General features: G+C 53.2%; 1 protein-coding gene across 9 annotated transcripts in view; it reads left to right on the top strand.

Moving 5' to 3' along the window:
• Window positions 1-16,848, top strand: part of HSF1 (heat shock transcription factor 1) — a 42,348-nt gene extending 25,500 nt beyond the window's left edge. For 6 of the 9 annotated variants that reach the window (XM_072925121.1, XM_072925127.1, XM_072925126.1 and 3 more), the window contains 5 exons: window positions 1,334-1,576; window positions 3,174-3,276; window positions 5,719-5,784; window positions 7,620-7,689; window positions 12,826-16,848. In XM_072925121.1, the coding sequence (XP_072781222.1) occupies window positions 1,334-1,576; window positions 3,174-3,276; window positions 5,719-5,784; window positions 7,620-7,689; window positions 12,826-13,070 (727 nt within the window). In that variant the 3' untranslated portion in view covers window positions 13,071-16,848. Of the gene's footprint in view, window positions 1-1,333; window positions 1,577-3,173; window positions 3,277-5,718; window positions 5,785-7,619; window positions 7,690-11,114; window positions 11,246-12,825 lie in introns of those variants that run through there. The other 3 variants (XM_072925123.1, XM_072925122.1, XM_072925124.1) reach the window with 3 other exon arrangements.
• Window positions 16,849-21,372: the final 4,524 nt, after the last annotated feature.

The following is a 21,372-nucleotide window of genomic DNA, read 5'->3' as shown; positions in this document are numbered from 1 at the left end:
GGACGGGATTCCCGAAATTCCCTGGGAATGGGGCAGGTGGGGCGGAATTCCCGAAAATTCCCCGGGAACGGGGACGGGATTCCCAAGAATTCCTCGGGAATGGGGATGGGATTCCCAAGAATTCCTTGGGAATGGGGACGGGATTCCCAAAAATTCCCCGGGAATGGGGACAGGGTTCCCAAAAATTCCCTGGGAATGGGGATGGAATTCCCAAAAATTCCCCAGGAATGGGAATGGAATTCCTAAAAATTCCCTGGGAACAGGGCAGATGGGACGGGATTCCCGAAAATTCCCTGGGAATAGGGGAGGGAGTCGCGGAATTCCCTGGGAATGGGACAGAATTCCCGAAAATTCCCTAGGAAAAGGACAGAATTCCCCAGAAATGGGAGTCCTGGAATTCCCTGGGAATGGGGCTGGGATTCCCAAAAATTCCCAGGGAATGGGATTCCCAAAAATTCCCTGGGAATGGTGCTGGGAATGGGACAGGTGGGACAGAATTCCCGAAAATTCCCTGGGAATGGGGGAGGGAGTCCCGAAATTCCCCAGGACTGGGACAGAATTCCTGGGATTCCCTTGGAATGGGGATGGGAATGGGACAGGTGGGAATGGGATTCCCAAAATTCCCTGGGAGTGGGGGAGGTGGGACGACATTCCCGGAATTTCCTGGGAATGGGGACGGGATTCCCAAAAATTCCATGGGAATGGGGCCCATTTTCCCCATTCCCATTTCCATTGTTCATTCCCATTCCCGCTTTTCCCGTTCCCCATTTCCCATTCCCACTTTTCCCATTCCCACTTTTCCCATTCCCGCATTTCCAATTCCCATTTTTCCCATCCCCATTTTTTCCCATTTTTCCCAATTTTATCATTCTCATATTTCCCATTTTTCCCATTTTCCCACATCCCCATTCCCATTTTACCATTCCATTTTTTGCTATTCCCACATTCCTCATTCCCATTTTTCCCATATTTCCCATTTTCCCGCGTTTCCCATTCCCGTTTTTCCCTTTTTTCCCTTTCCCATTCCCATTTTTTCCACATTTCCCATTTTCCTGCATTTCCCATTCCCATTTTTCCCGTTTTTCCTGTTTTTCCCATTTTCCTGCATTTCCCATTCCCATTTTTCCCATTTTCCCCATTCCCATTCCTGTTTTTCCCATTTTTCCCGCGTTTTCCGTTATTCCCGATAATCCCATTTTTACCATTCCCATTTTTCCCATGTTTCCCATTATTCCCGTTATTCCCATTTTCCCATATTTCTCATTCCCACGTTTCCCATTTTTCCCGCGTTTCCCGTTTTTCCCGCCGTTATTCCCGTTGTTTTTCCGGGCAGGAGCAGCCCGCCCATCCGGATCAAGGAGGAGCCTCCCAGCCCCACCCCCAGCCCGCAGGGGGAGGAGCCCCGGAACGCCGGGAATTCCGGGAATTCCGGGAATTCCGGGAATTCCGGGAACGCCGAGACCCCCCTGTCCCCCTCCACCTTCATCGACTCCATCCTGCGGGAAAACGACTCCGGAGCCGCTCCCGGGAATTCCCAGGGCCCGGAAAAGTGCCTGAGCCTCGCCTGCCTCGACAGGTGAGCCCAGAATTCCCGGAATTCCCGGAATTCCCGGAATTCCCAACGTTCCCGGCTGGGGAAAGCGGGAACTGGGATGGGAATGGGAAACTGGGAATGGGAATGGGGCGGAGTTCTCAGAATTGCCAAAATTCCCGTCTGGGGAAAGTGGGAATGGGAATGGGAATGGGAATGGGAATGGGAATGGGAATGGGAATGGGGCGGAATTCCTGGAATTCCCAACATTCCCGGATGGGGAAAGTGGGAATGGCTGTGGGAATGGGAATGGGAATGGGGCAGAATTCCTGGAATTCCCAAAATTCCCAGCTTGGGAAAAGCGGGAATGGGACTGGGGATGGGGCGGGATTAATGGAATTCCCAAAATTCCCGTCTGTGGAAAGCGGGAATGGGAATGGGGAATGGGAATGGGGATGGGGCAGAATTCCTGGAATTCCCAGAATTCCCAGCTTGGGAAAAATGGGAATGGGAATGGGAAATGGGGCAGAATTCCTGGAATTCCCAGCTCAGGAAAAGTGGGAATGGGAATGGGGTGGAATTCCCAGAATTCCCAGCTGGGGAAAGTGGGAATGGGAATGGGAATGGGAATGGGGAATGGGAATGGGGAATGGGGCAGAATTCCTAGAATTCCCAAAATTCCCAGTTGGGGAAAAGCGGGAATGGGAATGGGAATGGGAATGTGGCGGCATTCCCAGCTCAGAGCAGGGACGAATTCTTGGAATTCCCCAAAATTCTCTGCTCAGGAAAAGCGGGAATGGGAATGGGAATGGGAATGGGAATGGGAATGGGGATGGGAATGCTCAGGTTGCAGCTGGTCTTGGTATTCCCATTATTCCTGGTGCTATTCCGGGTGTAATTCCCGTTTTTCCCGGTGTTATTCCCGGATTTTCCAGGTCGGAGCTGAACGAGCACCTGGACTCGGTGTTCCGGGTGTAATTCTGGGTGTAATTCCCGTTTTTCCGGGTGTAATTCCCGTTGTTATTCCCGTTTTCCAGGTTGGAGCTGAACGAGCACCTGGACTCGGTGTTCCGGCTGTAATTCCCGTTTTTCCCGCTGTAATTCCCATTTTTCCGGGTGTAATTCCCGGTGTAATTCCCGTTTTTCCGGGTGTTATTCCCAGTTTTTTCCAGGTCGGAGCTGAACGAGCACCTGGACTCGGTGTTCCGGCTGTAATTCCCGGTGTAATTCCCGTATTTTTCCCGGATTTTTCCGTCAGGTCGGAGCTGAACGAGCACCTGGACTCGCTGTTCCGTGTGTAATTCCCGGCTGTAATTCCGGCTGTAATTCCCGGTGTAATTCCCGTTTTCCAGGTCGGAGCTGAACGAGCACCTGGATTCGGTGTTCCGGGTATAATTCCTGGTGTAATTCCCATTTTTCCGGGTGTAATTCCCGTTTTTCCGGCAGGTCGGAGCTGAACGAGCACCTGGACTCGGTGTAATTCCGGGTATAATTCCGGGTGTAATTCCCGGATTTTTCCCGTTTTTCCAGGTCGGAGCTGAACGAGCACCTGGACTCGGTGTTCCAGGTGTAATTCCGGGTGTAATTCCCGTTTTTCTGGGTGTAATTCCCGGTGTAATTCCCGTTTTTCCCGTTTTTCCAGGTCGGAGCTGAACGAGCACCTGGACTCGGTGGATTCCAGCCTGGAGAAGCTGCAGGCGCTGCTCAGCTCCCACGGCTTCAGCATGGACAGCGCCCTGCTGGACGTGAGTCCGGAATTCCCGACGTTCCCGACATTCCCACATGGAATTCCCAACATTCCCAATCCAGAATTCCCGGCATTCCCATCAGGAACCCCCCAAAACTCCTAATTTTCAGTGAGAATTCCCGGAATTCCGAGCGAAAATCACCAAAACTCCCCCATTCCCGGCGGGAATTCCCAACATTCCCAACATTCCCGCCTGGAATTCCCAACATTCCCGCCTGGAATTCCCAAAATCCCATCGGGAATTCCCAACATTCCCACACGGAATTCCCAACATTCCCAATCCAGAATTCCCAAAATCCCATCGGGAATTCCCAACATTCCCAACATTCCTGCACGGAATTCCCAAAATACTCATCGGGAATTCCCAAAATCCCATCGGGAATTCCCAACATTCCCAACATTGCCACACAGAATTCCCGGGATTCCCACCCAGAATTCCCAAAATCCCATCGGGAATTCCCAACATTTCCCGCCCACAATTCCCAACATTCCCATTGGGAATTCCAGAATTCCCAATCCAGAATTCCCGGGATTCCCATCGGGAACCCCCCAAAACTCCCCATTTTCCGTGAGAATTCCTGGAATTCTGATCAAAAATCACCAAAACTCCCCCGTTCCCGGCGGGAATTCCCAACATTCCCACCCAGAATTCCCAACATTCCCACCCAGAATTCCCAAAATCCCATCGGGAATTCCCAACATTCCCACACGGAATTCCCAACATTCCCAACATTCCTGCATGCAATTCCCAACATTCCCAATCCAGAATTCCAAAAATACCCATTGGGAATTCACAAAATCCCATCGGGAATTCCCACCCAGAATTCCCGACATTCCCGCCTGGAATTCCCAACATTCCCACGCAGAATTCCCAAAATCCCATTGGGAATTCCCAACATTCCCAACATTCTCACCCGGAATTCCCAAAATGCCAATCGGGAATTCCCAACATTCCCAACATTCCTGCACGGAATTCCCAAAATCCCATCGGGAATTCCCAACATTCCCACCCAGAATTCCCAACATTCCCGCATGGAATTCCCAACATTCCCATCGGGAATTCCGGAATTCTAATCCAGAATTCCCAAAATTCCCATCGGGAACCCCCCAAAACTCCCCGTTTTCCGTGAGAATTCCCAGAATTCCGATTGAAAATCACCAAAACTCCCCATTCCCAGTAGGAATTCCCAGAATTCCAGTCAGGAATTCCCAAAATTCCCAACAGGAAATCCCAGAATTCCCATCGGGAACCCCCAAATCTCCCCGTTCCCGGCAGGAATTCCCAGGATCCTGGCCCATTCCCAGTGGGAATTCCCGGGATTCCAACCAATTTTTCCCAGGAATTCCCGTGTTTGGTTCAGATTTTTTCCGGGAATTCCCATGTTTCGGTTGGGTTTTACCCAGGAATTCCCACATTTGGGATTTTTCCCGGGAATTCCCAGGCTGGGGACAGATTTTCCTGGGAATTCCTGGTTTGGGACACGTTTTTCCCAGGAATTCCCACATTTGGGGGTTTTTCCCCGGGAATTCCTGGTCTCAGGGTGGGGTTTTTCCTGGGAATTCCCTGACTCAGGACCGTTTTTTCCCGGGAATTCCCACATTTGGGTTTTTTCCCAGGAATTCCCATGTTTGGATCAGGTTTTTCCCGGGAATTCCCAGGATGGGGACAGATTTTCCTGGGAATTCCTGGATTGGGACACATTTTTTCCCAGGAATTCCCACATTTGGGTCAGGTTTTTCTGGGAATTCCCACATTTAGGATTTTTTCCCAGGAATTCCCTGACTCAGGACAGATTTTCCTGGGAATTCCCTGCTTGGGTCAGGTTTTTCCCAGGAATTCCATGGAATAGGAAAGATTTTTCCCAGGAATTCCCACATTTGGGATCTTTCCCAGGAATTCCCTGACTCAGGACAGATTTTTCCCGGGAATTCCCATGTTTGGATCAGGTTTTTCCCAGGAATTCCCAGGATGGGGACAGATTTTCCTGGGAATTCCTGGATTGGGACACGTTTTTCCTGGGAATTCCCACATTTGGGATTTTTCACAGGAATTCCCATGTTTGGATCGGGTTTTTCCCAGGAATTCCCAGGCTCAGGATGGGTTTTTCCCAGGAATTCCCACATTTTGGGGTTTTTCCCAGGAATTCCCAAGTGGGGACAGATTTTTCCCAGGAATTCCCGTGGTTGGATCGGGTTTTTCCCAGGAATTCCCAGACTCAGGAAAGATTTTTCCTGGGAATTCCCACATTTGGGATTTTTCCCAGGAATTCCCATGGTTGGGTGGGGTTTTCCCGGGAATTCCCGAATTGGGGGTGGGTTTTTCCCGGGAATATCAGCATTCCCAGACTCGGGACAGCTTTTTCCCGGGAATTCCCTGGTCTGGGTCGGGTTTTTCCCGGGAATTCCGGGAATTCCGACGCCGTTCCCGCTTTTCCCGCAGCTCTTCAGCCCGGCGGTGGCGGTGCCGGAGGTGGCGCTGCCGGACCTGGACAGCGGCTTGGCCAGCGTGAGCCCGCAATTCCCAAATTCCCGGAATTCCCGGAATTCCCGGCCCCTGCAATTCCCAAATCCTGGAATTCCCAAAAATCCCGGAATTCCCAGCCCCTGGAATTCCCAAATCACGGAATTCCCAAATCTTTTAATTCCAACTCCCAATCCCCAAAATCCCGGAATGCCCAGCCCCTGGAATTCCCAAATCCCAATTTCCCAAGCCCTGGAATTCCCAAATTCCAGATTTTCCAGCCCCTGGAATTCCCAAATCCCAGAATTCCCATTCCCAAATCCCAATTTCCCAGGCCCTGGAAATTCCAAATCCCGATTTCCCAGCCCCTGGAATTCCCCAATCCCGGATTTTTCAGCCCCTGAAAATCCCAAATCCTGGAATTCCCAACCCCCAAATCCCAGATTTCCTGCCTCTGGAATTCCCAAAACCCAAATCCCATAATTTCCAGCCTCTGAATTCCCAAATCCCAGATTTTCCAGTCCTGAAATTCCCAAATCCTGAATTTCCAGCCCCTGAATTCCCAAATCCTGGATTTCCAGTCCTGGAATTCCCAAATCACGGATTTTCCAAATCCTGGAATTCCCATTCCCAAATCCCAATTTTGCCAATTCCCGATCCCACGGGATGGGCACCGGGGGGGGTTTGGGGCCGGGAGGAGCCGGAATGGAGAGGGGAAATCTGGGATTGGGATCGGGATCAGGGCTGGGATCGGGATCGGGGTTGGGATCGGGATCGGGATCGGGATCAGGGTTGGGATTGGGACTGGGATTGGGATCAGGGTTGGGATAAAGGTTTGGGATCGGGATTGGGATTGGGATCGGGATCACGATTGGGATTAGGATCAGGGTTGGGAATGGGATCAGGATCGGGATTGGGATCGGGATCGGGATTGGGATCAGGTCTGGGAATGGGATCAGGATCAGGATTGCGATTGGGATCAGGGTTGGGACTGGAAATGGGATCAGGATTGGGATCAAGATCAGGATTGGGGCTGGGATTGGGATCAGGGCCGGGATTGGGATCAGGGTTGGAATCGGGATAAGGCCTGGGATTAGGATCAGGATTGGGATTGGGATTGGGATTGGGATTGGGATTGGGATCATGGCTGGGATCGGGGCTGGGATTGGGATCGGGACTGGGATTAGGACTGGAATTGGGATCGGGATCAGGATCAGGGCTGGGATTGGGATCAGGATTAAGGCTGGAATTGGGATCGGGGCTGGGATTGGAATTGGGGTTGGGATTGGGATCGGGATCAGGATTGGCATTAGGAATGGGATCAGGATCAGGGCGGGATTGGGATCAGGGCTGGGATTGGGATCGGGGCTGGGGTTGGGATCAGGATTGGGACTAGGAATGGGATTGGGATCAGGGCTGGGGTCAGGATTGGGATTGGGATTGGGGTCGGGATCAGGGCTGGGATAAAGGTTTGGGATTGGGGCTGGGATCGGGGCCGGGATTGGGATCGGGAATGGGATTGGGATTGGGGCTGGGATCAGAATTTGGGATCGGGAATGGGATCAGGATTGGCATTAGGAATGGGATTGGGATCGGGATCAGGGCTGGGATTGGGATCAGGGCTGGGATAAAGGTTTGGGATCAGGATCGGGGCTGGGATTGGGATCGGGATCGGGGCTGGGATGGGGATTGGGATCAGGATCAGGATTGGGATGGGGATCAGGACCGGGATCCGCTCCGGGACCGTTCCCGTCTGTCCCCGGATCCTCCGCCCCATTCCCGGGATTTTCCCCCCGGGATCGTTTCCGGGACCGTTTGGGATCCCCCGGAAAGCCCCAAAATCTCGGGATGAGCGGAAATGATTCCCGGAATTCCGGCAGATCCAGGATCTCCTCTCCAACCAGGAGCAGCAGAAACCCACCGAGGCCGAGCCCGGCGCCGGCGACTCCGGTATTCCCGCGGGAATTTCGGGATATTTGGGAATGGGGGACTCCGGTATCCCAATGGGAATTTGGGGATTTTTGGGAATGGGCAACTCCAGTATCACAACGGGAATTTTGGGATGTTTTGGGATATTTGGGAATGGGGGATTCCGGTATGCCAACGGGAATTTTGGGAATGCGGGACTCTGGTAATCCCAAAGGATTTTTGGGAATAGAGAACTCCAGTATCCCATTGGGAATTTTGGGAATTTGGGAATATTTGGGAATGGGGGACTCCCGTATTCCCACAGGAATTTTGGGATATTTGGGAATGAGGGGACTTCAGTATCCCAGTGGGAATTTGGGGGTTTTCGGGATATTTGGGATTTTTTGGGAATGGGGGACTCTGGTCTCTCAACAGGAATTTTGGGCTATTTGGGAATGGGGGATTCCGGTATTCCCACGGGAATTTTGGGATATTTGGGAATGGGGGGACTTCAGTATCCCAGTGGGAATTTGGGATTTATGGGATTTTTGGGAATGGGGGACTCCCATATTCCCACAGGAATTTTGGCATTTTTGGGAATGAGGGACTTCAGTATCCCATTGGGAATTTGGGATTTATGGGATTTTTGGGAATGGGGGATTCTAGTATCCCAAGGGAATTTTTTGGGATATTTAGGAATGGGGTACTCCAGTATCCCAATGGGAATTTAGGGATTTTTGGGAATGGGCAACTCCAGTATCCCACCGGGAATTTTGGGAATTTGGGATATTTGGGAATGGGGGATTCCGATATGCCAACAGGAATTTTGGGAATGCGGGACTCTGGTATTCCCAAAGGATTTTTGGGAATAGAGAACTCCAGTATCCCATTGGGAATTTTGGGATTTTTGGGATATTTAGGAATGGGGACTCCGGTATCCCAATGGTAATTTGGGGGTTTTCGGGATATTTGGGGTTTTTTGGGAATGGGGGACTCTGGTATCTCAACAGGAATTTTGGGATTTTTGGGATATTTGGGAATGGGGGACTCCGGTATTCCCACAGGAATTTTGGGATTTTTGGTAATGGGGGACTTCAGTATCCCAATGGGAATTTGAGGGTTTTCGGGATATTTGGGATTTTTTGGGAATGGGGGACTCCGGTATTCCCACAAGAATTTTGGGATATTTGGGAATGGGGGACTCTGGTATTCCAATGGAAATTTGGGATTTATGGGATTTTTGGGAATGGGGGATTCTGGTATCCCAATGGGAATTTGGGGGTTTTTGGGAATGGGGGACTCCAGTATCCCACTGGGAATTTTGGGAATTTGGGATATTTGGGGATGGGGGATTCCGGGATGCCAATGGGAATTTTGGGAATGCGGGACTCTGGTAATCCCAAAGGATTTTTGGGAATAGAGAACTCCAGTATCCCATTGGGAATTTTGGGAATTTGGGATATTTGGGAATGGGGGACTCTGGTATCTCAACAGGAATTTTGGGATTTTTGGGATATTTGGGAATGGGGGACTCCCATATTCCCACAGGAATTTTGGGATATTTGGGAATGAGGGACTCTGGTATCTCAACAGGAATTTTGGGATATTTGGGATTTTTGGGAATGGGGGAACTTCAGTATCCCAATGGGAATTTGGGGGTTTTCGGGATATTTGGGAGTTTTTGGGAATGGGGGACTCTGGTATTCCAATGGGAGTTTGGGATTTATGGGATTTTTGGGAATGGGAGACTCTGGTATTCCCACAGGAATTTGGGGATATTTGGGAATAGGGGACTCCAGTATCCCAATGGGAATTTGGGATTTATGGGATTTTTGGGAATGGGGGACTCCGGTATCCCAATGGGAACTTTTTGGGATATTTAGGAATGGGGTACTCCAGTATCCCAATGGGAATTTGGGGATTTTTGGGAATGGGGGACTCCAGTATCCCACCAGGAATTTTGGGAATTTGGGATATTTGGGGATGGATGAATCCGGTATCCCAAGGGATATTTGGGATTTTTGGGAATTGGAACTCCAGTATCCCAACAGGAATTTTGGGGGTTTTGGGATTTTTGGGAATTGGAACTCCAGTATCCCAAAGGATTTTTGGGATATTTGGGATTTTTGGGAATTGGAACTCCAGTATCCCAACAGGAATTTTGGGGGTTTTGGGATTTGGGATGGGCGTAGGACTGAGACTGGATACAGTCGGGATTTTGATTAGGTGGGATTGGGATTGGGATTGGGGTTGGAATGAGATTAGGATGGGTTTGGGTTTGGGATTGAGGTGAGATTGGGTTTGGGATTGTTATTAGGTTCAGGATGGGGATTGGGATCCGGGTTGGGAATGGAGCTGGGATCAAGTCTGGGATTTGGTTTGGGATTGGGTTTGGGATTGGGATTGGAATGTGATTGGGGTTAGGTTTGGGATTGGGGTTGGAATTGGGATTGGATCGGGGTTAGAATGGATTGGGGTTGGAATTGGGATGGGATCGGGGTTAGGTTTGGGATTGGGATCGGGCTGGAATTAGGATGGGATCGGGATTGGGATGGGATGGGATAGGGGTTAGGTTTGGGATTGGGGTTGGAATTGGGATGGGATCAGGGTTAGGTTTGGGATCGGGATCGGGCTGGAATTAGGATGGGATCAGGATTAGGATGGGATTGGGATGGGATCAGGTTTAGGTCTGGGATTGGGATTGGATCGGGATTGTGATGGGATTAGGATGGGATTGGGGTTAAATTTGGGATTGGGATCGGGCTGGAATTAGGATGGGATCGGGATTGGGATGGGATTGGGGTTAGGTTTGGGATTGGGATTGGGGTTGGAATTGGGATGGGATCGGGGTTAGGTCTGGGATTGGGATCGGGATTGGGATGGGATCGGGGTTAGTTTTGGGATTGGGATCGGGCTGGAATTGGGATGGGATCGGGATTGGGATGGGATTAGGATGGGATTGGTTTTAGGTTTGGGATTGGGATTGGGGCTGGAATTTGGATGGGATCAGGATTGGGATCATGGCCTGAGGGAGCCCTTCCCACCCAAACTGTCCTGGAATTCCAGCCCGGAGCCGGGATCATCCCGACATTCCCGTCTGTCCATCCCAAACATTCCCTGAGTTGTTCCTGGTGCATGATCCCAATCCCACATTCCCAATCCCGAATTCCCATTTTTCCAGGGAAGCAGCTCGTTCCCTGCTCAGTGCATTATCCCAATCCCATATTCCCAATCCCAATCCCATTTTTCCCAATCCCAAATTCCCGAATTCCCATTTTTCCAGGGAAGCAGCTGCTGCCCTGCACGGTGCATGATCCCAATCCCATTTTTCCCAATCCCAATCCCATTTTTCCCGTTTTTCCAGGGAAGCAGCTGCTGCCCTGCACAGTGCATGATCCCAATCCCATTTTTCCCAATCCCAATCCCATTTTTTTCTATTCCCAATCCCATTTTTCCCGTTTTTCCAGGGAAGCAGCTGGTTCCGTGCACAGTCCAGCCGCTGTTCCTGGTGGATTATCCCAATCCCACATTCCCAAATTCCCGTTTTTCCAGGGAAGCAGCTGGTGCCCTGCTCGGTCCATGATCCCAATCCCATTTTTCCCAATCCCAATCCCATTTTTCCCAATCCCAAATTCCCAAATTCCCATTTTTCCAGGGAAGCAGCTCCTTCCCTGCACGGTGCATGATCCCAATCCCATTTTTCTCTTTCCCAATCCGATTTTTCCCAATCCCACTTTCCCAAATTCCCGAATTCCCATTTTTCCAGGGAAGCAGCTGGTGCCCTGCTCGGTGCATGATCCCAATCCCATTTTTCCCAATCCCAATCCCATTTTTCCCAATCCCAAATTCCCGAATTCCCGTTTTTCTAGGGAAGCAGCTGGTTCCGTGCACAGTCCAGCCGCTGTTCCTGGTGGATTATCCCAATCCCACATTCCCAAATTCCCGTTTTTCCAGGGAAGCAGCTGGTTCTGTGCTCAATGCAGTATCCCAATCCCATTTTTCCCAATCTCAAATTCCCATTTTTCCCATTTTTCCAGGGAAGCAGCTCATTCCCTGCTCGGTGCATGATCCCAATCCCATTTTCCCCAATCCCAATCCCATTTTTCCCAATCCCAATCCCATTTTTCCCATTTTTCCAGGGAAGCAGCTGGTGCCCTGCAGGGTGCATGATCCCAATCCCATTTTTCCCATTCCCAATCCCATTTTTCCCCATCCCAAATTCCCAAATTCCCGTTTTTCCAGGGAAGCAGCAGCTGCCCTGCACAGTGCATGATCCCAATCCCATTTTTCCCATTCCCAATCCCATTTTTCCCTTTCCCAATCCCATTTTTCCTAATCCCAAATTCCCGAATTCCCGTTTTTCCAGGGAAGCAGCTCCTGCCCTGCTCAGTGCATGGTCCCAATCCCATTTTTCCCAATCCCACATTCCCAAATTCCCGAATTCCCGTTTTTCCAGGGAAGCAGCTCATTCCCCGCACGGTGCATGATCCCAATCCCATTTTTCCCATTCCCAATCCCGAATTCCCGTTTTCCAGGGAAGCAGCTCCTTCCCTGCACGGTCCAGCCGCTGTTCCTGGTGGATTATCCCAATCCCACATTCCCACATTCCCAAATTCCCGTTTTTCCAGGGAAGCAGCTGGTGCCCTGCTCGGTCCATGATCCCAATCCCATTTTTCCCAATCCCAATCCCATTTTTCCCAATCCCAAATTCCCAAATTCCCGTTTTTCCAGGGAAGCAGCTGGTTCCGTGCACAGTCCAGCCGCTGTTCCTGGTGGATTATCCCAATCCCACATTCCCAAATTCCCGAATTCCCGTTTTTCCAGGGAAGCAGCTGCTGCCCTGCACTGTGCATGATCCCAATCCCATTTTTCCCACTCCCAAATTCCCAAATTCCCGTTTTTCCAGGGAAGCAGCTGGTTCCCTGCTCAGTGCATGATCCCAATCCCATTTTTCCCAATCCCAATCCCATTTTTCCCATTCCCAATCCCAAATTCCCGTTTTTCCAGGGAAGCAGCTGGTTCCCTGCACGGTGCATGATCCCAATCCCATTTTTCCCAATCCCACATTCCCAAATTCCCAAATTCCCGTTTTTCCAGGGAAGCAGCTGGTTCCCTGCTCAGTGCATTATCCCAATCCCATTTTTCCCATTCCCAATCCCATTTTTCCCGTTTTTCCAGGGAAGCAGCTGGTGCCCTGCACAGTCCAGCCGCTGTTCCTGGTGGATTCCAGCGCCGTGGACGTCGGATCCGCGGATCTTCCCATCTTTTTCGAGCTGGGGGAGGGGCAGTGCTTCCCGGACGGGGACGAGTATCCCGAGGAGTATTCCCGGGAATATCCCGAGGAGTATTCCCAGGAGTATCCCGAGGAGTATCCCGAGGAGTATCCCGAGGATCCCGCGCCCCCGGACCCGGCCGGGTCCTAAATCCGAGAGCGGGACAGGGACAGGGACACGATCCCGGACACGATCCCAAAAAAAGGATCCCAAAAGGATTCCCAAAAAAATCCCGGAGAGGGACGGGAGCCCCCAGGGACTCGTCCTGCTCAGCACCGACCCCGGAGCATCCCGGGGAATTCCGGGAAATCCCGGAACATCCTGGAGGATCCCAAATCCCGGGAAATCCTGGGGGGTCCTGGAACATCTTGGAGGATCCCAAATCCCGGGAAATTCTGGGAAGTCCCGGAGGATCCTGGAACATCCTGAAGGATCCCGGAACATTCTGGAGGAATCCCAAATCCCGGGAAATCCTGGGAAATTCCAGAGGATCCCGGAACATCCTGAGGAATTCCAGGAAATCCCGGAGGATCCTGGAACATCCTGGAGGGTCGGAAATCCCGGAGGATTCTGGAACATCCTGAGGAATTCCGGGAAATCCCAGAGGATCCTGGAATATCTTGGAGGATCCCAAATCATCCCGGGAATTCCGGGAAATCCCGGAGGATCCCGGAACATCCTGAGGAATTCCGGGAAATCCCGGAGGATCCCAGAACATCCTGGAGGGTCCCAAATCATCCCGGGAATTCCGGGAAATCCCGGAGGATCCCGGAACATCCTCGAGGATCCCAAATCCCAGGAAATCCTGGGAAATCCCGGAGGATCCTGGAGGATCCCAAATCCCGGGGAATTACGGGAAATCCCGGAGGATCCTGGAACATTCTGGAGGGTCCCAAACCATCCCGGGGAATTCCGGGAAATCTCAGAGGATCCTGGAGCATCCTGGGGAATCCCGAATTCCGGGAAATCCTGGGGGATCCCGGATCATCCTGGGGAATCCCAGGAAATCTTGGAGGAGCCTGGAAGATCCTGAACAATCCTGGAGAATTCCAAGAAATCCCAGAGGATCCTGGAACATCCTGGAGGATCCCAAATCCCAGGAAATCCTGGGATTTGCCAGAGGATCCTGGAACATTCTGGAACATCCCAGAGGATCCCAGAAAATCCCGGAGCATCCCAGAGAATCGCAAGGATCCCAGAAATCCCGGAGCTTCCCAAAGAATCCCAGGGAATTCCGGAACATTCCAGAAAGTCCTGGAGGATCCCGGAGGATCCCGCAGTTTTTGTTCTTCCGAAATCCCAAAGTCGAAATCCAGGGATCCCAAAATCCCGGAACAGCCCAGAAAGGAATGGACCCCAAAATCCAGCGGGTTCCGAAATCCCGGGGAAACCTGGAATTCCCCAGGATCCCAAAATCCAGCAGATCCCAAAATCCAGCGGATCCCAAAATCCTGTGTGACCCCAAAATCCCAGGGGAACCTGGAATTCCCCAGGATCCCAAAATCCAGCAGGACCCCAAAATCCAGCGGATCCCAAAATCCCGGGGAAATCTGGAATTCCCCAGGATCCCAAAATCCAGCGGATCACAAAATCCCACAGGATCCCAAAATCCCGTGTGACCCCAAAATCCCAGGGAAACCTGGAATTCCCCAGGACCCCAAAATCCACGGGATCCCAAAATCCTGGAAATCCCACCTGACCCCAAGGCCAGGAAGTGCCTGAACCCCAAAATCCAATGGGATCCCAAAATCCCACAGCGCCCCAAAATCTGGCAGTGCTGGGGGACCCCAGAATCCCATGGAATTCCAGAATCCCGTGGGACCCCAAAATCCTGTGGGATCCCAAAATCCCCTGGGACCCCAAAATCCGGCACTGCCACAGGATTCCCAACGCTGGGGAACCCCAAAATCCTGTGGGATCCCAAAATCCTGAGGCGCCCCCAAACCTGGAACTGCCCAAATCCCACAGAGCCCCAAAATCTTGTGGGGTCCCAAAATCCAACGGGATCCCAAAATCTGGTGCTGCCCAAATCCCACAGAACCCCAAAATCCAACGGGATCCCAAAATCTGGGAGTGTTCCAACACCCCAGGACCCCAAAATCCAGCAGATCCCAAAATCCCAGGAAAACCTGGAACGCTCCAGGACCCCAAAATCCAGCAGATCCCAAAATCCCACGGGACCCCAAAACCAGAGTGCCACAGGATTCCCAAAGCCGGGGGACCCCAAAATCCAGTGGGACCCCAAAATCCCATGGAACCCCAAAATCTGGGAGTGTTCCAACACCTCAGGACCCCAAAATCCAATGAGACCCCAAAATCCCACAGGACCCCAAAACCTCCCAGCCCCACAGAGCCCCAATTCCTGCTTTAGGCATTCCTGATTTTTATTCCCTGCTGGAATTTTGGGGGATCCCGCTGGAATTCTGGGGGGGATCCCACTGAAATTTTGGGGGGGTCCTGTTGGAATTTTGGGGAATCCCTCTGGAATTCTGGGGGATCTTGCTAGAATTGTGGGGGGATCCTGCAGGAATTTTTGGGAATCCCACTGGAATTTTGGGGGGATCCTGCTGGAATTCCAGGACATCCTGCTGGAATTTTGGGGGATCCCACTGAATCTTTGGGGGGGATCCTGCTGGAATTTTGGGGGATCTCGCTGGAATTGTGGGGGGATCCCACCAGAATTCTGGGACATTCACTGGAATTCTGGGGGGATCCTTCAGGAATTTTGGGGAATCCCGCTGGAATTTTGGAGGATCCCACAGGAATTCTGGGATTCCCACACTGGAATTTTGGGGGATCCCACTGGAATACCAGGGGAATACTGCTGGAATTCCTTGAGATCCCACTGAAATTTTGGGGGGTCCTGCTGGAATTTTGGGGAATCCCTCTGGAATTCTGGGGGATCTTGCTGGAATTCTGGGAAATCCCACTGGAATTCTGGGGGATCCTGCTGGAATTTTGGGAAATCCCACTGGAATTTTGGGGAATCCCTCTGGAATTCTGGGAAATCCTGCTGGAATTTTGGGGGATCCCGCTGGAATTCCAGGGGATACTTCAGGAATTTTGGGAAGTCCCGCTGGGATTTTGGGAAATCCCACTGGAATTTTGGGATTCCCACACTGAAATTTTGGGGGATCCTGCTGGAATTCCGGGAAATCCCACTGAAATTTTGGGGGGGATCCTGCTGGAATTCCGGGGGATCTGCTGGAATTTTGCTAAATCCGTCTGGAATTCCAGCAGGATCCCGGTTTGGCATTCCCGGATTTCCGTGGTTTGGCATTCCCGGATTTCCCCACTCCGGGATTTGTCCCTCGGGATCGGGAGCAGCGACCCCGGAGCTGAGCGGGGGATTTTACACCAGAGGAGGGACCGGATCCCGCATGGATCGAGTCAGAATTCCATGTGGGATCGAATCGGAATTCCATGTGGGAATGTGTCGGAATTCCACACGGGATCGAGTTGGGATTCTATGTGGGAACCAGTCTGGATCCCATACAGGAATGTTGGGATCCCATCTGGGAATGCCCAAATTCCGTGTGGGAATTCTGGGATCCCGTGTGGGAATGCCGGAATTCCATATGGGAATATCAGGATCTGTGTGGGAATGCCCAAATTCCATGTGGGAATGCCCAAATTCCGTGTGGGGATGTCGGGATCCCATCTGGGAATGCCGGGATCCCGTGTCAGAATTTCAGGATTTGTGTGGGAATGCCAAATTCCATATGGGAATGCCGAAATTCCATGATGTAGGAATGCCCAAATTCCGTGTGGGAATGTTGGGATCCCGTGTCAGAATTTCAGGATTTGTGTGGGAATGCCGAAATTCCATATGGGAATGTCAGGATCCCATATGGGAATGCCGAAATTCCATGCGGGAGCGGCCGCGTGCTCCCCACCTCTGGATCTCCATAAAACATCGGATCAGCCACTTCCCGACTTTTCCGTCATCCCGGAGGGGTTTGGGAATTAACGGGGGGATCCGACCCGGGAATTGGGAATTGGGAATTGGGAATTGGGATCCAGAGTTGGGAATTGAGATCCGGAGTTGGGAATTGGGATCCAGAGTTGGGAATTGGGATCCGGAGTTGGGAATTGGGATCCAGAGTTGGGAATTGGGATCCGGAGTTGGGAATTGGGATCTGGGAATGGGAATTGGGAATTGGGAATGGGAATTGGGATCCAGAGTTGAGAATTGGGAATGGGAATTGGGATCTGGGAATGGGAATTGGGATCCGGGAATGGGAATTGGGAATGAGAAATGGGATCTGGGAATTGGAATTGGGATCCGGAGTTGGGAATTGGGATCCGGAGTTGAGAATTGGGATCCGGAGTCGGAAATTGGGATCTGGAGTTGGGAATTGGGATCCGGCCCCGGGAATTGGGAATTCCCCGGGAATTCCCGGCAGGAAAAGTCCGGGATCGCCCCCCCAGTCCCTTCCCCCCCCCCCCCCAGGGGTGGGTCTGGGGGGGTTCAGCCAATCCCGAGCTGAGGAGGGGCCCCCAAAATCAGCCCCGGGTCCCCTCCAATGTCCCCCCAATGTCCCCCCCAATGTCCCCCCAATGTCCCCCCAATGTCCCCAATGTCCCCAATGTCCCCAATGTCCCCAATGTCCCCCAATGTCCCCCCAATGTCCCCAATGTCCCCAGTGTCCCCAATGTCCCCAATGTCCCCAATGTCCCCCCCAATGTCCCCCACTGTCCCCAATGTCCCCAATGTCCCCAATGTCCCCAATCCCCCCAATGTCCCCCCAATGTCCCCAATGTCCCCCCAACATCCCCAATGTCCCCAATGTCCCCAGTGTCCCCAACATCCCCAATGTCCCCAATCCCCCCAATGTCCCCAATGTCCCCAGTGTCCCCAATGTCCCCAATGTCCCCAATGTCCCCAATCCCCCCAATGTCCCCAATGTCCCCAGTGTCCCCAGTGTCCCCAATGTCCCCAATGTCCCCAATGTCCCCAATGTCCCCAATGTCCCCAATCCCCCCAATCCCCCCAATGTCCCCAACATCCCCAATGTCCCCAATGTCCCCCCAATGTCCCCAATGTCCCCAACATCCCCAATGTCCCCAACATCCCCAATGTCCCCCAATGTCCCCCCAATGTCCCCCAATCCCCCCAATGTCCCCAATCCCCCCAATGTCCCCAATGTCCCCAAATGTCCCCAATGTCCCCAACATCCCCAATGTCCCCAATCCCCCCAATGTCCCCAATGTCCCCAGTGTCCCCAGTGTCCCCAATGTCCCCAATGTCCCCAATGTCCCCAGTGTCCCCAATGTCCCCAGTGTCCCCAGTGTCCCCAATGTCCCCAATGTCCCCAATGTCCCCAGTGTCCCCCAATGTCCCCAGTGTCCCCCAATGTCCCCAATGTCCCCGCGGTGACTCTGCAGGTTTTTATTTGGGGTGGGGAAGGGGACACGGGGGTGACACTTGGGGGGGTCCGGCCACCCCCAGGGCCCCCCCGGCCGGGGGACACTTGGGGACATCGGGGGGACATTTGGGGACACTCAGGGAAGGTTCCGGAAGGTCCCACGGGAGAATCCATCGGGAGCGTCAGAGACCTGTGGGGACACCTTTGTCACTTTTGTCACCTCTGGGTCACCTCTGGGTCACCTCTGGGTCACCTCTGGGTCACCTTTGGGTCACCTTTGGGTCACCTCTGGGTCACCTTTGGGTCACCTCTGTCACCTCTGGGTCACCTCTGTCACCTCTGGGTCACCTTTGGGTCACCTTTGGGTCACCTTTGGGTCACCTCTGGGTCACCTTTGGGTCACCTCTGTCACCTCTGGGTCACCTCTGTCACCTCTGGGTCACCTTTGGGTCACCTTTGGGTCACCTTTGGGTCACCTTTGGGTCACTTCTGTCACATTTGGGTCCCCCCCAATGTCCCCCAATGTCCCCCCAATGACCCCCAAGTCGGGATTTGGGTCTGGGGGATTTGGGGGATTTGGGGCTGGGGGATTTGGGGATTTGGGGCTGGGGGATTTGGGGATTTGGGTCTGGGGGCTCTGGGGGATTTGGGGCTGGGGGATTTGGGGCTGGGGGCTCTGGGGGATTTGGGTCTGGGGGCTCTGGGGGATTTGGGGCTGGGGGCTCTGGGGGATTTGGGGATTTGGGGCTGGGGGATTTGGGGCTGGGGGATTTGGGGATTTGGGTCTGGGGGCTCTGGGGGATTTGGGGATTTGGGGCTGGGGGCTTTGGGCCTGGGGGCTTTGGGGGATTTGGGTCTGGGGGCTTTGGGGATTTGGGGCTGGGGGCTCTGGGGATTTGGGGATTTGGGGCTGGGGGCTTTGGGGATTTGGGTCTGGGGGCTTTGGGGGATTTGGGGCTGGGGGATTTGGGGATTTGGGTCTGGGGGCTCTGGGGGATTTGGGGATTTGGGGCTGGGGGCTTTGGGCCTGGGGGCTTTGGGGGATTTGGGTCTGGGGGCTTTGGGGATTTGGGGCTGGGGGCTCTGGGGATTTGGGGATTTGGGGCTGGGGGCTTTGGGGATTTGGGGCTGGGGGCTTTGGGGATTTGGGGCTGGGGGATTTGGGGGATTTGGGTCTGGGGGCTTTGGGGATTTGGGGCTGGGGGCTTTGGGGATTTGGGTCCGGGGGATTTGGGGGATTTGGGTCTGGGGGCTTTGGGGATTTGGGGATTTGGGGCTGGGGGATTTGGGTCTGGGGGCTTTGGGGATTTGGGGCTGGGGGCTTTGGGGGATTTGGGGCTGGGGTCTCTGTGGGGTTAATTTGGGTTAATTTGGGTCTGGGGTCTCTGGGTTAATTTGGGTTAATTTGGGTCTGGGGTCTCTCAGGGGTTAAATTGGGTCTGGGGTCTCTCGGGGTTAAATTGGGTCTGGGGTCTCTTTGGGTTAATTTGGGTTAATTTGGGTCTGGGGTCTCTCGGGGTTAAATTGGGTCTGGGGTCTCTCGGGGTTAAATTGGGTCTGGGGTCTCTTTGGGGTTAATTGGGGTTAATTTGGGTCTGGGGTCTCTTTGGGGTTAATTGGGGTTAATTTGGGTCTGGAGTCTCTCAGGGGTTAATTTGTGTTAATTTGGGTCTGGGGTCTCTCTGGGTTAATTTGGGTTAATTTGGGTCTGGGGTCTCTCGGGGTTAATTTGGGTCTGGGGTCTCTCGGAGGTTAAATTGGGTCTGGGGTCTCTTTGGGTTAATTTGGGTTAATTTGGGTCTGGGGTCTCTCGGGGTTAAATTGGGTCTGGGGTCTCTCGGGGGTTAATTTGGGTTAATTTGGGTTAATTTGGGTCTGGGGTCTCTCTGGTGTTAATTTGGGTCTGGGGTCTCTTTGGGGTTAAATTGGGTTAATTTGGGTCTGGGGTCTCTTTGGGTTAATTTGGGTCTGGGGTCTCTCAGGGGTTAATTAGGGTTAAATTGGGTCTGGGGTCTCTCTGGGGTTAATTTGGGTTAATTTGGGTCTGGGGTCTCTCAGGGGTTAATTAGTGTTAATTTGGGTCTGGGGTCTCTCACCCTCCTCGGACTCGCTGGAGCGGCCATGGGGGAGGGGCCCTGGGGGGGGGAGGGGACATTGGGGCACCCGAGACCCCTCCCCAAAATCTGAGACCCCTCCCCAAAATTCGGGACCCCTCCCCAAAATCCGAGACCCCTCCCCAAAATCTGAGACCCCCCCCCCAAAATCAGGGACCCCTCCCCATTTCCGGGACCCCTCCCCACTTTGGGGACCCCTCCCCACTTTGTGCCCCCTCCCCAACTTTCGGGCCCCCTCCCCATTTCCGGGCCCCCCGCCCCATTTTGGGACCCCTCCCCATTTTCGGGACCCCTTCCCATTTTGGGCCCCCTCCCCACTTTGGGGACCCCTCCCCATTTTGGGGACCCCTCCCCATTTTGGGACCCCCTCCCTATTTTGGGGACCCCTCCCCATTTTGGAGCCCCTCCCAACTTTTGGGACCCCTCCCCATTTCGGGACCCCCTCCCCATTTTGTGCCCCCCTCTCCATTTTGGGGACCCCTCCCCATTTTGTTCCCCCCTCCCCATTTCGGGTCCCCCTCCCCATTTTGGAGCCCCTCCCAAATTTTGGGACCCCCTCCCCATTTCGGGACCCCCTCCCCATTTCGGGGACCCCCTCCCCATTTCGGGCCCCCCTCCCCATTTCGGGACCCCCTCCCCACTTTTGGGACCCCTCCCCAATTTCGGGGGACCCCCTCCCCATTTCGAGACCCCCTCCCCATTTCGAGACCCCTCCCCAAAATCTGAGACCCCTCCCCATTTCGGGGATCCCCCCCAACATTCGGGCCCCCCTCCCCACTTTTGGGCCCCCTCCCCATTTTCGGGCCCCCCTCCCCATTTCGGGGCTCCCTCACCCCTTTGGGGACCCCTCCCCAATTTCGAGACCCCTCCCCACTTTGAGACCCCTCCCCATTTTTGGGCCCCCCTCCCCATTTTGGGCCCCTCTCCCCATTTCCGGGACCCCCTCCCCCACTTTGGGGACCCTCTCCC

Source organism: Taeniopygia guttata, chromosome 2, assembly GCF_048771995.1.
Source record: "Taeniopygia guttata chromosome 2, bTaeGut7.mat, whole genome shotgun sequence".
NCBI lineage: Eukaryota > Metazoa > Chordata > Aves > Passeriformes > Estrildidae > Taeniopygia > Taeniopygia guttata.
The sequence above is the reverse complement of the archived record's forward strand: the minus strand, read 5'-3'. Positions and strand labels throughout refer to the sequence as shown.